The 16,037-nt window shown below is 46.2% G+C and overlaps 1 protein-coding gene across 6 annotated transcripts in view; it reads left to right on the top strand.

Annotated features, from left to right (window-relative positions):
- SZT2 (SZT2 subunit of KICSTOR complex) overlaps positions 1-16,037 on the top strand; it is a 96,280-nt gene that overhangs the window by 68,848 nt on the left and 11,395 nt on the right. For all 6 annotated transcript variants that reach the window (XM_069981292.1, XM_069981288.1, XM_069981291.1 and 3 more), the window contains 15 exons: positions 58-222; positions 387-465; positions 1,297-1,482; positions 1,569-1,754; positions 1,846-2,009; positions 2,264-2,424; positions 2,509-2,606; positions 4,161-4,293; positions 4,427-4,554; positions 7,304-7,434; positions 7,524-7,706; positions 8,353-8,614; positions 9,694-9,773; positions 9,944-10,066; positions 15,678-15,880. In XM_069981292.1, the coding sequence (XP_069837393.1) occupies positions 58-222; positions 387-465; positions 1,297-1,482; positions 1,569-1,754; positions 1,846-2,009; positions 2,264-2,424; positions 2,509-2,606; positions 4,161-4,293; positions 4,427-4,554; positions 7,304-7,434; positions 7,524-7,706; positions 8,353-8,614; positions 9,694-9,773; positions 9,944-10,066; positions 15,678-15,880 (2,282 nt within the window). The remainder of the gene's footprint in view (positions 1-57; positions 223-386; positions 466-1,296; positions 1,483-1,568; positions 1,755-1,845; positions 2,010-2,263; positions 2,425-2,508; positions 2,607-4,160; positions 4,294-4,426; positions 4,555-7,303; positions 7,435-7,523; positions 7,707-8,352; positions 8,615-9,693; positions 9,774-9,943; positions 10,067-15,677; positions 15,881-16,037) is intronic.

Raw genomic sequence — 16,037 nt, 5'->3', positions numbered from 1 at the left:
GCTTCAGGCGTGCAGCTGCGCCTCTGCTTATTATTCTTGGTTTATATTTTTCACCAGTTTATCCAGCCGAGAGGAACACCGCCGACAGAAGTCCAGCAGTTCACCATCCCACAGACCTCGCTGCCCTGTCTGCATGCCATGGCCTACTACCTGCGCCAGAACCTGCTTATCTTTCTGCATACTCCAAAATACACAGATAGTAATGGGGAGCATCACTTTCAGGTGTGGCATCCCTATAGCTGCTGATACCTATACCCTCAGTCTCTACAACCACTAGTTCCAAAGTCAGCATCTGCCCTACATATGAGGCTCCATCACTTGTGCTTGTCACTTCCCTTGTCTCTGCCCCTGGATGAAAACTAAATTGTGATTCTTTATTTTTGCAGCATTATTACCATCATTCCCTCCCTGAGCTGGACCTCTTCTTGTATAATAAGCCTGGTGGGCAGGGCACTGGAGGGAAAGGTAAGACACATTTACACTCTGTGTGTTATTACAGGTTTCGGAGCCAGTCATATACTCTGTAAGCTGTCACATCAGTCAAGCTCCTATTCCTCTTCCATAATAGATAAATGGCAACCGAACCTGCCCATTTCAGCAGGACCAACCAACCATTTATTGGAACCGTCCCTTAATGGCGGAGGTTGTCAGTAGAGATGAGCGAACCTCGAGCATGCTCGAGTCCATCCGAACCCGAACTTTTGGCATATGATTAGCGGTGGCTGCTGAAGTTGGATAAAGCCCTAAGGCTATGTGGAAATCATGGATATAGTCATTGGCTGTATCCATGTTTTCCAGACAACCTTAGAGCTTTATCCAAGTTCAGCAGCCCCCGCTAATCAGATGCCGAACGTTCGGGTTCGGATCGACTCGAACCCGGTTGGCTCATCTTTAGTTGTCAGATATAAAGGAAATCTGTTGGCTGAGCACTCATTCAGTCTGATAACTATTCATCCTGATTCCACTATACACATGGTCTTACAGCTTAGTTGAGCATGCATGTAACTCCAGTGAGAAATGGAGAGAGTGTCTCCAGCAGCGTATCTCTCGGGAAAACAAAAGAATCATGTGCTGCAATACTACTTGCTAGACCCTTCTCCTCTCCTAAGCCCCTTTTGCAGCCACTGATTACCTATTGAGTAACAGCTGCAGTCTATATCATTGCTATGAGCTACTAAAAAATTCTACTGAAGTCGTGGCCTATATCCCTTTTCTGACATATTATATGTTAATATGATACTCACGTTACCTGACCTTTGCAGTAGGGCTCTCTAGTAACATTTATTTCCTGTTTAGGTATCGCCTGCATTGCTCTGTCATTTGTGGATCCGCAGGGCGCTCTAGTATCACAGGCGTATGGTGAGCTGGCAGTACCTCCTCTAGTCTGCCCTTCTACCACATCTCATCTTCTCAGCGTCAGCACCTTTGAGTCTTTAACCAAAGTGAACAGATATACACCGGATGCCAGTCCTGACTGCTCAGGTACTGTGAACTGCAGTCCATTTTGGACTTCAGCTTAGTTGCCATATTAAGGTGCTCACTTTTATTTATTTTTTTATGACTTTCAGTGCCTCTCACTTTGGTGCGATTTGATATCTGGGAGAAAGGAAACATCAGCTCCTCCCAGCTGTCCGAGCGCCTCTCCAATTCATTGCGTCATGCGCTCTGTGATGTCATCATTGAGTTTCATATCCTGCAGATACCACTCTGTGTAGATCCTATAAGCCCAATAGATCTAGAAGCAACAATGAATGGTAAGAGACTGAACATAAGAGTTAAAATGTAGTGATCATTATATGTGTCTTAATTACACAATATAATTTGACATCTTTGTCCGGTCTCCAGGAAAGGGTCCCTCTCAGTCCCTTCCAGATATGAAGGGATTGGCTCAGCCATCCAGCAAGCCTCGTCCTGCTCCAGTCGGTCTTCCGCCATCAGTGTCCCCCTCCGGCACAGACCCGAGCACCCCTCCTAGTAAAGCTGGCCGCAGAAGCTTCTGGGATATGCTGGTAAGGATGCAGCAATTTGTTTTATTAAAGAGTGAATAAGTTTTTGCATCCATTAGTCATCTTCCTTGGCCTACTTTGCTTAATAATCTACAAACTTTTTTTCCCTTATTTTTTCTTTGAGGGTTCAATCACACGGACAGCATCTGCAGCACATTTGACACTTGTGTGAATTTACCTTGAAATAATGAAAACTGTTACAAAGTGTTCATACCATTTATATTTTTACAAATTCATTAACTATATCCTATTTCCAGAGTAAACCTGAAAGTGCGGAGCTAGGACCCCCAAAAACCACTGATGACATAGTTTGTGAACGGACAGAAGAGCCACGAACGAGGAGGCGGCACAAAACGGAGAGTCTGAAGGTTCCAAGTTATCCGGACAGGCCTGGGATCAGTCTGGAGCATGCTCAGAGGTAGTGTATCTCATCTGCAGGCCTATAGAAACATGTATGTTCCGCATCCAGAGTCACAGTGCTTCTTATCTGTGCCCCATACAGGAAGCGTCAGACCCAGCTGGATGAGGGTGATGTGGGCACCCTGCACCCGCTGTACAGCCACACCTGCCTGCAGTGGATGAACTTCATGAGTCAACTGGGTATGTGCACAATAACGCTTCCTCTGCAGCTTGATGTCTGCCCTTAGATGCTCCTTGTGATATCCTGATGTAGTTAATACCATTGCAGTCACCATTAAACGGAGCAATTTTTAACGATTAACAACAACAGATCGCAAAGGAGATTGTTTATTGTTAACCTGAAATCGTTCACCATAATACGCAGAATGATAATCGTTAGATATGATCGTTATTGCGATCGTTACTATGATCAGATCTAAATCAACGACATACGAACGATTTTTTGATCGTTGCCTGCAATTACACAAAGTGATTATCGTTTAAATTCGACCGATATAACGATATTTTGCACAATAATCGTCCCGTGTAATTGGGCCCTTTAGAGTTCAGCGGCTTTTTATGTACATTGTTTGAATTCATTGCTATTTGCCATCAGTGAATGGATACAGGGTTTTGCTTTTCATTCAAAAGCCGATACCCCATTCAGGTCATGACATCCATGAAAGCTGCATGGATCGTTACAGTGTATCAGAACAGTATTCTGTAAAGTCTCTATGAGTTATCATCCTCTGAATGCAATACCATTCTCTGGCAGAAAGCAGAAATCTCGAGGCACAAAGTATATTCTATAGTTACAAAACTATCATGTAATAAAAGTTTCACATTGTTGTGTTACAGTTCCTGTTGTACAGTGTTGTATACCCATCATGTATTTACCACTTAAGATCACAACCTGTCTTGGACTCCCCCAGCGGCCAGACCCCATGCTGAACATAGACATCCGTGCTTTTGTCTTTGACTGTAGTAATTTGTTATACAAAATGTAAAAGATTCTGCCAGTCCTCTGCAAAATCAACATTTAACACTTTAGGGTTTTCATGTGAATGTGCAACTAAATCCACAGTGACAATACTGTGAGCCAAAAATGCTGCTTTGTGTGGTTACTAGAGATGAGCATAACTCAAGCATGCTGGAGTTCAATTGTTCGGCATTTGATTTCTGCTGCTCTAGAGAATCCGGAAAAACACGGATACAGCCATATTTTTCTTAAGGCCCTATTCCACAAAACGATTATCCTCCGTATTCGGCCGCTAATCGTCCTGTGGAATAGAGTGCAACGATCAGCCGACATCGTTCATGTCGGCTGATCGTTGCAGTTGCTTGTTTTTCAACATGTTGAAAAACAAGCGACTGATACAGCAACGATCTGCTGCCTTCGCTCCGTTGAATAGGAGCATCGGCAGCAGACGCTGCTGTATCTTATGGGCTGCCCGGACGATTAGCGATCACCTGAGCAGCCCCACCCGCATCTTCCCGACGCCCCTCCTGCACTCACCCGCTCACTGTAGCCGCGTTGAATAGCGGCGGCAGCGAGCAGGGAACGAGGAGCAAACGAGCGCTGAGAGCGCTCGTTTGCTCCTCTAAACGACCCGTGAAATAGGGCCATTAGACTCCCTAGGGCTGCATCCAACTTGTTTAGCCAGATTCAGATGCCGAATGATGGGGTTCAAGCATGCTGGAATTGCGTTCATCTCCAGAGGTTACCTGATATGTACTGTCCCTGTCCTCATGCAGGATGTCCATCCATCCAGCTGTGCTCAGCACAGACTGTTTCTCGGTTCCTTCTTCCATCCCTTCTGACTGAACTTTACAACATCATCACAACTCTGGCCAGCGACACCAGCGTCAGAGTGTTTGAGAAAAGCAGGTAAGTTCTAAACCCTAATAGGGTAATGTGGAGAATTGATGTTTGGAAGACTATTTTAATTTTTTTTTTTTTTTTTTTTGCCAATATCACCTGTTGCTGATTTCAATTAAGTTTTCCCATTATGTTTTCCTAGTGGCCCAGAAGGACCGGCATTTGTGCCTTTTTCCATAAACCAACATATCCCATCTCGGCCTGCAGCAGCTCGGGAGCTAATACTTCTAGGGCGTAACTTTCGGCAGTGGAGATACAACACAGAGCAGGGTGAGTTTCTTGTACAAACTCTGGAAGTAACCAACAGTTCTCACTTTATTAGACTCCAATAATATTATGGGGAAACATATTGGTAAGGTTAAAAAGTTGTTTAAAATCCTTAGTTTTGTGTTAATCTCTGATCACGGGCTTAGAGTGGGGTCACTGTGTACATACATTAAATTACTTATCCTATACTGATCCTAAGTTACATCCTGTATTATACCCCAGAGCTGCACTCACTATTCTGCTGGTGAGGTCACTGTGTACATACATTAAATTACTTATCCTATACTGATCCTCAGTTACATCCTGTATTATACTCCAGAGCTGCACTCACTATTCTGCTGGTGGGGTCACCATGTACATACATTACATTACTTATCCTGTACTGATCCTGAGTTACATCCTGTATAATACTCCAGAGCTGCACTCACTATTCTTCTGGTGGGGTCACTGTGTACATACATTACATTATTTATCCTGTACTGATCCTGAGTTACATCCTGTATTATACTCCAGAGCTGCACTCACTATTCTGCCGGTGGGGTCACCATGTACATACATTACATTACTGATCCTGTACTGATCCTGAGTCACATCCTGCATTATACTCCAGAGCTGCACTCACTATTCTGCTGGTGGGGTCACCATGTACATACATTACATTACTTATCCTGTACTGATCCTGAGTTACATCCTGTATTATACTCCAGAGCTGCACTCACTATTCTGCTGGTGGGGTCACCATGTACATACATTACATTATTTATCCTGTACTGATCCTGAGTTACATCCTGTATTATACTCCAGAGCTGCACTCACTATTCTGCCGGTGGGGTCACCATGTACATACATTACATTACTGATCCTGAGTTACATCCTGCATTATACTCAAGAGCTGCACTCACTTACAATGTAGTGCATGTGAAGCAAGCATATATTGACTCTATAGAGTGTATCCTATATGTACTGCGGTAATGAGATGATGATAGGATTGATGCTGCAGAATATGACTTTTTCTTTACTCCCAGCGTATACGAGTGAGGATGATGAGGATTGGGAGGAGAATAATGATGATAATGATGATGATGAGGGCTGCAAGTTGAAAAAGTGTAAGTTCCTCTGTGTCACCCTTGTCTCCAGCACAGCACCGGGTGATGGTTGTGGTAGCAGACGCACAGATGGGTGCACAACTATCATTATTACAGGTCTCAGACGACTTTATTGGTTTTTCACAAACTCTGCTGCATCCTAAGTCTGTGATGGAATTTTTCCAGGGATGAAGCCTTCATATTGGCTGCACTTGGACATAGTACTGCTCTATAGCTGGTGAAATCCTCACTCTCTAGATGGAGCACCTGCTGTTTCTGGGTGTTACATATTAAAGCTCCTTTAGTTTATCTGTAAAGCTGCTTAATAACTTAAAGTGCACCTCCAGTCATCCGCTTATAAAGCTCTTAGGATCCGGACCTCGGTGTGTAAATTAAGGCTTCTAATCTACAATTAATAAAAACCCATAGAGTACTCTGTGCTGAGTATTAGCTTTGTTCACTGGCAAGCGGCTCATTTCGTAGTTTTCAGTATGGGCCTAAATAGGAGACTTCAATCATTGCAGCACTTTCCTTCCACCCTGCTGTTAAGTGTTTATCCCCCACCTGGTGACAGCTGCAGAAGATAGATAGACAGACAGAGGTAAGTACCTTTAATATTGCAGACAAACAGGGAATTACGGGCAGTTTTCTGTTTTTGTTTCCTTTCAAACACCTTCCCTCTGTGTGAGAGCATGTCAGGTAATCACTTGGCCACTAGGTGTCTCACTAGCCTGTAAACTGCTGTCCTATGCCTGTTGTTGGGGGAATTTCATCTCTAGAAGCAAAGAGACAAGGAGCACAGTTTGTTGGGGGGCAGGACTTAGTAAGAACATTGTGGGGAGTGGGGCTGGGGCATCGCTCGTACAGAGGTGGAACACAGGAAGTAGGACTAAGGGTCCTACTCCACATAGCCGTAATCGGCCCGTTTCGGCCGATTATCGCTCTGTGGAATAGAGACAACAATCAGCTGATGATCGTGTCATCGGTTGATCGTTTATTTAGGTTCAAACCTAAAATCATTGTGCACCAACCGCTCATCGCTGCGTGGAATAGCGATGCGCGGCCAGCGACCGACGATTTCACAAGTGCCATGCTTTACCTAAGCACCTCCGGCGCTACTTCTGCCTCCCGGTCCCGCACGCAGCAGCAGCTACGGTGCGGCCTGTCTTAGCTGACAGACCGCTCAGCCAATCACTGGCCAGGTCCCCCGTGGTCAGTGATTGGCTGAGCGGTCTGTTAGCTCAGACAGGCCGCACCGAAGCTGCTGCTGCTCGTTGGACCGGGAGGAAGAAGGAGCGCAGGAGAAGACCTGCAACATGTTTAGGTAAAATATGGTGTTTAAACATAGTGCTTTACTGTAAATCATCCCCCAAGCACAGTACCAGCCTGCTCAGTCCAGTGCATTTTTCCAGCACTATATTATGGCATAGCAGTAAGCAGTAGGTGATGTCCTGTGATTGGCCAGAGAGTAAGGAAAAGGAAGTCCTTGTGTGAGTACTGCTGAAAAACATACGCTGTGTACTGCAATGTGTGATACTGAAGCTTGTCACAGGAGAAGGTGCGTTACATTGACTGGATATCTGTACAGACACTTCTAAGGATATATTTAATATTGAAAAAAATTTCCTCTTCTTACTCTTACGGATTATTTTTTTATATCATCACAGCTCAAAAAGGATTCCAGCGGTTTGAGGCCATGGAGCTGGACTCGGCAGAGAGACCGCTGGATCTGTCTATCTCACCACGCGGACTGGTTCCCCGTCAAAGGTTCCTGATCATTGATATCCAAGACAAAAAGGTAGCACCTTGTGAATCCATCTGCAGATTTTAAAATTTTCCTTCTCTCATTGTAGCTGGTTTTTCACCTTCAATTTTCTTTCCGATCAGCTGTCCCTGTACACATATAACTGGTCTCCAGACTTGGGAGCATCCTTGAGTCGCTCTCTGGTACGTCTGGTCCAATGGCAGAATGCCCGGGCTCATGTAGTACATTGTCTGCTCAGTCAGAAGTTGGGACTCTTCCATCACTACTGTTTTTCGGACACCCCCTGGCACGAGGAAAGCAAGCAGGTAACTCCCGTGTATGAAAGGGTTTGTGTGAGTGAGGCTAAAAGGGGTATTCTAGTCTAGTTAGGGACTGACACTAGGCAGGTTTTATTGGACTGCCAAGTTCTATAGAGATTATTTGGTACGGCAGTGCACATGCTCGACCATTGCTTTATCGCAACCAGGGTGTGAAGTGATAGCAGACGTGTGCTACTGTTAGGTTCAACTCCTTCAGTGCCGCTGAAATTGAATATTATGACAGTGGGCACACTCAATTGCCTTTCTATTAAACCAGGGGGGATATGGGACCCCACTGAAATGATCATTTAAAGTACCAGCAGTTGGACATCCAGTGATCTAACACTCTGTGGTGTTAAAAAGTCCCAAATTTTTGCACAAGACCCATTTTGCGGAAAGAATTTGGAACTTTTTAGTGGTTTTAAGTAAAAATTGCAAGCATTACACAAAAATATTCTGCACTTTTTTGCAAGTTTTCTGGTGTAAAGATCTATAGATTCCGCCATTGGGTTTAAGTTGGTCAGAAAACAACCCCTAATTAACATAAGCCAGACCCAGAGCTGTTAAGCCGACCATGATTAGTGGAAATATTATTTTCTATAAATTATTACTTTTCCCCTGTACTTCTTTATCCCCCTCCTCCTTCTTCCAGGATCCCAACCCGTTTCTAAACTCCACCCTAGAAGTTGATGCTCTTATCAAGAGCCCCACACCACCTCCGTACAAGGAGCAGACGCGGCTGGGAATCTCAGGCCGCAGCCTCCCATCCTTGCACTATACTCCAGACATTGTGCCTTTTGATGAGGTTCTCAGGGACGTCATACCCATTAAACCGATGCACCTGTCCCCGGAGGTGGACACAGTCTCCTGCCATGGAGCGCAGTTTCTGGAAATTAAAAGTACAGAACGAAGAGGTGAGAATCAGAAGACATGTTAAATAAAGATAGTAGGGCTCAATGGTGACTTGTGGTAATGGTAGATTGAGACCATCTGGTGACTGCTTCCTCAAAGTGGCAAAATGTTTTAAGCTTTGCAACCAGCTCAACTTTTTCCCTTATGGAAAAGCCATTAGTTTTAAAACTTTATATGTACATTATTAAAAATCTCCTTATACTTTTCACAGCTGAAGGTGTGTTACAGTTGTATCCAGCCTAGACAATTCTGCATGAGAAATATTTCTCATGTACAAATCTCTCCTGCCCTGATAGTTTGTTACAATGTGTCAGCCTAGAGTAGACTGTTTAGCTCACACAGGACTGACTAGACCACATTGATAGTTATAAGATGTAGTGTCACAGGAAAATACTGCAGGTTTCATGCGAATCTGATTACCCTTAAAGTCTATGGCACTCCATTCTCACATCAGATATTCATTCCACTGGAAGAATGAGGTCCTATAACATTGTAAAAGTCAAGATACTGTGCTGCTGTTACTAAAGAAAATAAAATAGCCATTCTTACCTCTCCTTGCTCCCCCGGGCCCTCCTGCGGCATCTCCGGGCCCCTGCTCAGCCAACCACTGGCTGAGAGAAGTAGGGGACCCGCAGAGGCCGCAGGAGGGCTCAGGGGAGCATGGACAGGTAAGAATTGCTTTTTTAAATTTTTTAATATAACAGCAGCACAGTATCTTACGTTTTGCAATCCTATGGCACTCCATTCTCCATGCTGCAAGAATACCATAGCCATAGACTTTAATGGTAATCAGAAGTGCAGCAGATTTCACTGCAAGAAACTCACAGCATGAAATCTGTTGCAATACTGTGTGTGTGTGAGTATAGCCTAATGATGTTTCCATGCAATGACAGTAAAGTGATATCTTGTGAATATTTGACGTCTATTTAGAAAACGGCAAAACTGGATAACGTGATGGTTAATGTGTTAGTTATTGTTGTGGAGGGTGATCCACTACTGAGATAATCTAAACTCTGACATACATGTCGTCCTGCAGTTTTCACCTGTTGATTTTAACTTTTTCACCTTTTTTTTCCTGTAGAAGTGGAGAAACAACTTAAGATTGAAAATTTGTTTGTGACCTGGCAGCAGAGGTCAGCACAGTCTAACATGCCGATCAGTGTAAGTGATGCTTCATCAACTCAATAGGACTTAAAGGGCCAGCAGCCTTCCAATCCATCAGACCAAGGAACCCAGCTTGCTGCCCTGTCCTTTCCCACAATTGCATCTCTATCATCTCAACTATTTGCAGTCATTACACGTTCCTAAGTATTGTCCTTTTACTTCTGCAGGCTGCGGACCTGGACACCCTGAAGCAGTCAGCCCGGCTGGTCCATTACTGTGCCACCCCACTGCTTTTTGATCCATTGTTTCAAGCACAAGTCCAGAATGATCAGGGCCGGAGTGAAGGAAAGGTGGGTGTGCTCCCTGGAAGCTCAGAAGTGCTCCACATCTCATGCTTCCCTTCCTATTACTTGTAGTTCTAAAAGCTGCAGATGTTGTAGATAGGATCGTCACTTTATAAACTTACTGACATTTTTTCTTTTCTCGCTCGTATCATTGGGGGACACAGACACAGTGGGTATAGGCTGGTGCCACTAGGAGGCGACACTAAGCAAAGAAAAAAGTGTTGGCTCCTCCCACCAGGCTATACCCCGCCTGCAGGCACTGAGCTAATCAGTTTTAGCTTAGTGTCCGTAGGAGGCAGACACTCCTGCAGTTACTGCAGGTTTTCTGCTCTTTATTATTTTACTGTTATTATTGTTTGTTATTTTAAGGGCATAGCTGTACATAGCTGCAGCCCTCTTCCTCTTGTCCCTCACCTGTTCTCCATACAGCCTGTTCGTAGCCGCCGCAAACAAGTCCTCACGGCAGCAGGCAACATTGGAGGTGGGGGCAGGGCTCTGACCCCGCGAGCGGTCCAGCCGGGTCATACTGTGCTTCAGTGCCCCTGCAGACTAACAGCCGCGTTCCCGGCCACGTCCTCCACTTTAGCCCCCGGCTTCATGGCCTTACTAGGCCTCTCTTCCAGGGGGCGTGAGTTTCCTTCACAGCAACCAATAGCAGAGCAGCGCGCCTTATCTGCTGCCTGCTATTGGCGCTGTTCTCTCTGTCTCTTTCTCCCGTGCGGGCTGCAGTGCTCTCTGTAGCCCGCTCGGAACGGCTCATGCGCCCCCTGCTGGCTATTAGAGGCTCTGCACTACACTGTAAATCATTGTGCTCTCCTGCGCCCTCTAGTGTTCAAATAACATTACTACTGCCCCCATATCTTTCTATGACAGTATTTTCTATGGAGGTTAGGGTTTTTATTTTTACCCTTTTCCCCTCTACTCTTGGGACAGCTGTCCCTGGAGTTTGTTTCTTGGAGGGTTTTTTCCTCTTATGCCATTTCACAGGATCTCTGACACTTAGAAATATAGAAGATTGTCGGCAGAACACGACCACTTAGTCCATCCTGTCCGCCTTTTCAGTATTTCCTTTCTTTCTATCTTAGGAGTCATGTTACTGACCATCGCTACCGCTGCAGTCACATGGCACTGACCATCGCTACCGTTGCAGTCACATGGCACTGACCATCGCTACCGCTGCAGTCACATGGCACTGACCATCGCTACCGCTGCAGTCACATGGCACTGACCATCGCTACCGCTGCAGTCACATGGCACTGACCATCGCTACCGCTGCAGTCACATGGCACTGACCATCGCTACCGCTGCAGTCACATGGCACTGACCATCGCTACCGCTGCAGTCACATGGCACTGACCATCGCTACCGCTGCAGTCACATGGCACTGACCATCGCTACCGCTGCAGTCACATGGCACTGACTATCGCTACCGCTGCAGTCACATGGCACTGACCATCGCTACCGCTGCAGTCACATGGCACTGACCATCGTTACCTCTGCAGTCACATGACACTGGCCTTTATTACATCTGCAGTCACATGACACTGGCCTTTGTTACATCTGCAGTAAAATGGCACTGGCTATCGCCACCTCTGCAGTCAAATGGCAATAGCCATCGCTACATCAGCTAGTCACATGGCACTAACTATCGCTATCTCAGCAGTTACATGGCAGTGACTATCGCTATCTCAGCAGTCACATGGCAGTGACTATCGCTATCTCAGCAGTCACATGGCAGTGACTATCGCTATCTCAGAATTCACATGGCAGTGACCATTGCTACATCAGCAGTCGTATTACTCCCTTCCACAGGTGAAGTAATCGTGTCTCAGCGATGCCATCCAGCCTATCATATGGCACTGACTATTGCTACATCAGCGGTCACATGCCACTGTCTATTGCTACATCAGCAGTCACTTGAAATGATCTTTTGCTACATCAACAGTCATATTGCTCCCTTCCACAGGTGATGTAAGTGTGCCTCAGCGATACTATCCTGTCTGTCACATGCCACTTGACTATTGTTACATCAGCGGTCACTTGAAATGATATAACGTTACATCAACATATCGTATTACTCCCTTTCGCAGGTGACGTAGTCATGCCACAGCGATACCATCCTGCCTGTCACTAGCTGTACTGGCTATTGATACATCGGCAGTCATCTTACACCTCTTGCCGCAGTATTACCATCCTGCCAGACATACTGTAAGACGGAGTATTACATCCGTAGTCATTTTGCTTCCCTCCATTGGTGATGTGATCATGCCACAGCAGCACTACCCTGACCGTCGTATGACATGCCTATTGCTGCATCAGCTTCCTTCCTGAGAGAGTAGTTTCTCTTCTCCTTGGATGAAGCAGTCATGTTACAGTGGTACCATCCTGCCTGCTATCTGCCATTAATTGCCGCAACGACAGTCATGTCAGACACTTTGACAGGTAAGGTATTCATGCTACAGGTGGAGTAATTGCGGGATACAGAGGTACCCCCTGTCCTTCAGACAGTAACTTTTATAGCTGCTTTTATTAGCAGTTTTTTCTCTCCCTTGCTTAGGCAGAGGTATGACGTTGGAGTTTGAACTTCCCGTCTACTATGGCTTTGCCAGGGTCACTTTCCTTCTATGAGCGGAGTGCCTTGTTTGTAGCGGTATCCTCCTGTTTTTATATCTAGTATCTGCTAGGTGGCATTAGCGGCCAACTTACTCCTTCCTGTAGACGGAATAAAGGGGCTGAACAGAGGTTCCCGCCTATGCCTGGCTACTGTCTTTCCCACACTACTACCCTCAATATGCCTTCCCAAGGGTGAGCTATTTGAGGTGTAATATAGGGTTCCTCCTTAATTACAGGTTCTGCCTGATGTATTACAGCGGTGGCTGTAGGCCATATTTTGTTGTACGAAGATTCCTTTCTTCATCACACCTAGTACCTGTCATGGCCGCAATAGTAGTCATATTTCCATAGGAAGAATAAGCATGTTACTTGTCAGCACTGGCTTCTTCCTTACCAGGTGCCCATGTCACCCAGTTCAGCGGCCTTTTTTCCCCTCCTGTTTAGGTGGGATGCCATAATGTACAGCCAGCCATGCTACCACTCCCACCGGTAGTGTACTGGCGAGCACAACCTCCCTGCTCTGGCCCTGTTCTCCCTCGTTGGCGGATGGGTCTCCCGGGCTCTAATATTATCCACTATGTGCTACAGCCTGTCTATTTCATCTGCTTTCTATGCTGGGTCTTAGGTATGTTCAAGTGCGCCAATGGTCACATTGAAACCTGCCAGGGACTGGGCCTTGTCTTAGGCAGTTTTCTCTCCTTTGTGGAAAGTCCTTTTGTCATTGCATGACATGTTCAAACCAATGAGTGTGGAAGTCGACTGTGCATACACAGCCAGGGCTGCCCTGAATCTCAGGCCTTATTGGCCGGTCCCTATGGATGCCATCTCTCCTCCGGTCCCCCCACAATGAGTGGCCCCGTGCTGGAAGTAGTCCTCCTTTTACAGGGAAAGGTTCACTTTCTTGTGACCTGTAGACTGATGATTGCTTTCGTGCATCTACATGGGGGTCCCAGCCAGTGTGCAGTGGACCTGATCATCTCCTTCCTTGCTTCACCCATGTGCATCCAGTGCACATTCAGGAAATCTTTCATGGCAAACACCCTTGTTTTGACTCTACTTCAGTTCAGGTCTTCAGACTATACAATTATTGCTCTTTTTCCTGGAAGGATAATTACAGATGGACACACTTCTCTTTGCACGATATTATCCTCTTTTGGAGGCTAGGACCCTACGGTCTGGAGCCTTAGCTATCTTCTAGCCTACTCTCCCGAGACAAATGTCGACCCCTATTTGGCCCTGCTCTGCTAGAGGTCACATTTCTTTTTGAAATGAGCATCAGCAGTGGAACCCTTCCAGGGCCTCTGTTCTGACAGAATACATAAGGAGGATTGTTGCCGGTGTCTTCTACTGCAGACAACTTCAGACCCTGCTTCTCTGGACGCCCACTCCTTCGGTACTTCTCCTCAGCTTCGGTAGGGCTTTTTCTACAAGGGTGCTGTCTGTAAGTCGGGTCTTCTACCTGATCCATGTCTTTTACAGCCGACCTGAGCCATAGCATACCATTGGAAGCTTCCATCTGGATGTTATCTCAGCAGGCTAGCCCTGTAATTGTCCCAGACTCTTACGCCACTCGTGGTCCTCCTGGTCAGATGATATTTCCGTGCGAAAGTACTTGCCCTCCTGTCTCTGTAATAGCCATACTTTGTATTCTCAATTCCACTATCTGCTTTTAAGGTGATTCATCTTTCCCACTAAGTCCAGTCTCTGGGCCTTTGTGATATAAACTGTTCTCTAGTACATCATACTAGCTAACAGGGCCCTTCTTCGGGGGCCATTCTTGTTAGTTTCCCTGGATTCCCCAGGTTTTGCAGGGATCTGCCTTACCCTGCCTTTCATCACTGCCCCGGTTACCTGACTGGACTCATGGGTGTTGCCACATTCAGTCAGACAGGTCAACAGACTGTTTACAATCTTGTCTTGGTCCAAGGCCTGGTAGAGGTCTCTGGGATAATCTGTCTTCTAGATTACCACAGTCCTGGACGCGTCTCTGCCACTCTTTGGCTTGTCCAGTGGTCGTTTCTTCAGCCCGCGATCGTAACCCGGCATCTACTAGACCCCCACACATTCTCCATGTTTGTTCCCTCCTTTGTCGGTCTCTGTTGACATTTAGCAGTGTACAAGCCCTCCTAGTTGCTTCCTCCTGCTTACATTCAGGTGGGACCTGTCGCTTTGTCGTTTCTTCCAACGTCTTATACATGGGTTTTTCCTTTTATGTTCCCATGTTCCTTCTGACTCCAGCCTAGGTCTGGGTCAGGCAGTTATCCCTTGCCTTAAGCCTTCCTCTCTATCTCTCTGGCTTTCTGGATAGATAGCTTTATTTGTTACTTGTCTCCTCTCTGCAGGTTGGTACTTTTTTTCCATAGAATGGCCTATGTGTCATAGGTCCCTTACTGCCTAGGTGTCTCCAACCGTATCTTGCTCTCTGCACCTCTTACTCTGGGCGTAGGTGCAGCTTTTTCATCAATGTGGCTTCCTGATAGCCATTCTCTGCAGGTTGCAGTGTGTTAGCCGGTTGGTTGTGCGATGTCTATTTGTTCCCACCCTTGGGGACTGCTTTAGGACGTCCCACTGTGTCTGTGTCCCCCAATGATACGAGCGAGAAAATGGGATTTTGTGAGTACTCACTGTAAAATCCTTTTCTCGTCGAAGTTCATTAGGGGACACAGCACCCACCCAATTATTATTTTTCTGGGCCTTGACTGTTTACAGGCTCTGCTGGCTGGTTCCCCTTCCTCTCGGTTATGGACCATCAGCCATTCTGTTTCTACATGTGTTGTATACCTTCTGTTGGCTTCTCCTGGCTGCTCCTACTGCTTGTGCACAAACTGATTAGCTCAGTGCCTGCAGGCGGGGTATAGCCTGGTGGGAGGAGCCAACACTTTTTTCTTTGCTTAGTGTCGCCTCCTAGTGGCACCAGCCTATACCCACTGTGTCTGTGTCCCCCAATGAATTTCGACAAGAAGAGGATTTTACGGTGAGTACTCACAAAATCCCATTTTTCCAGAAAAGACATCGGTCCAATGACTCTGGCACATCTGGCAGAGACCGTAGCCATAGCTGTGATTCTGCTGACATGCCTTCTATCAAACCCAAAGAAGAACCCTGGCTGCAGGAACTGTGCACTGCATTCATGCAGCAATACATTCAGTACCTGCAGAGCACCGGATTTATAGTTGTACAGCTGCGTCCGGCCTCTCCTGTCCGCAGGTGAGTGCCCATTATGTCATCAAGTGAGAGGATGCATGGTAATCCTCCTTTATTTTGAGGATCATGAGTGATTCCAGTAGTAGGACTCTTTAGTCAGCTCCGGGGGATCTCTTGTTAGGCTGCTGAGAGATGAAGGCCCCTCATGCTGGCTCCTTTT

Source organism: Dendropsophus ebraccatus, chromosome 8 (assembly GCF_027789765.1).
Source record: "Dendropsophus ebraccatus isolate aDenEbr1 chromosome 8, aDenEbr1.pat, whole genome shotgun sequence".
Lineage (NCBI taxonomy): Eukaryota > Metazoa > Chordata > Amphibia > Anura > Hylidae > Dendropsophus > Dendropsophus ebraccatus.
This window is presented reverse-complemented; position numbering and strand designations above follow the sequence as displayed.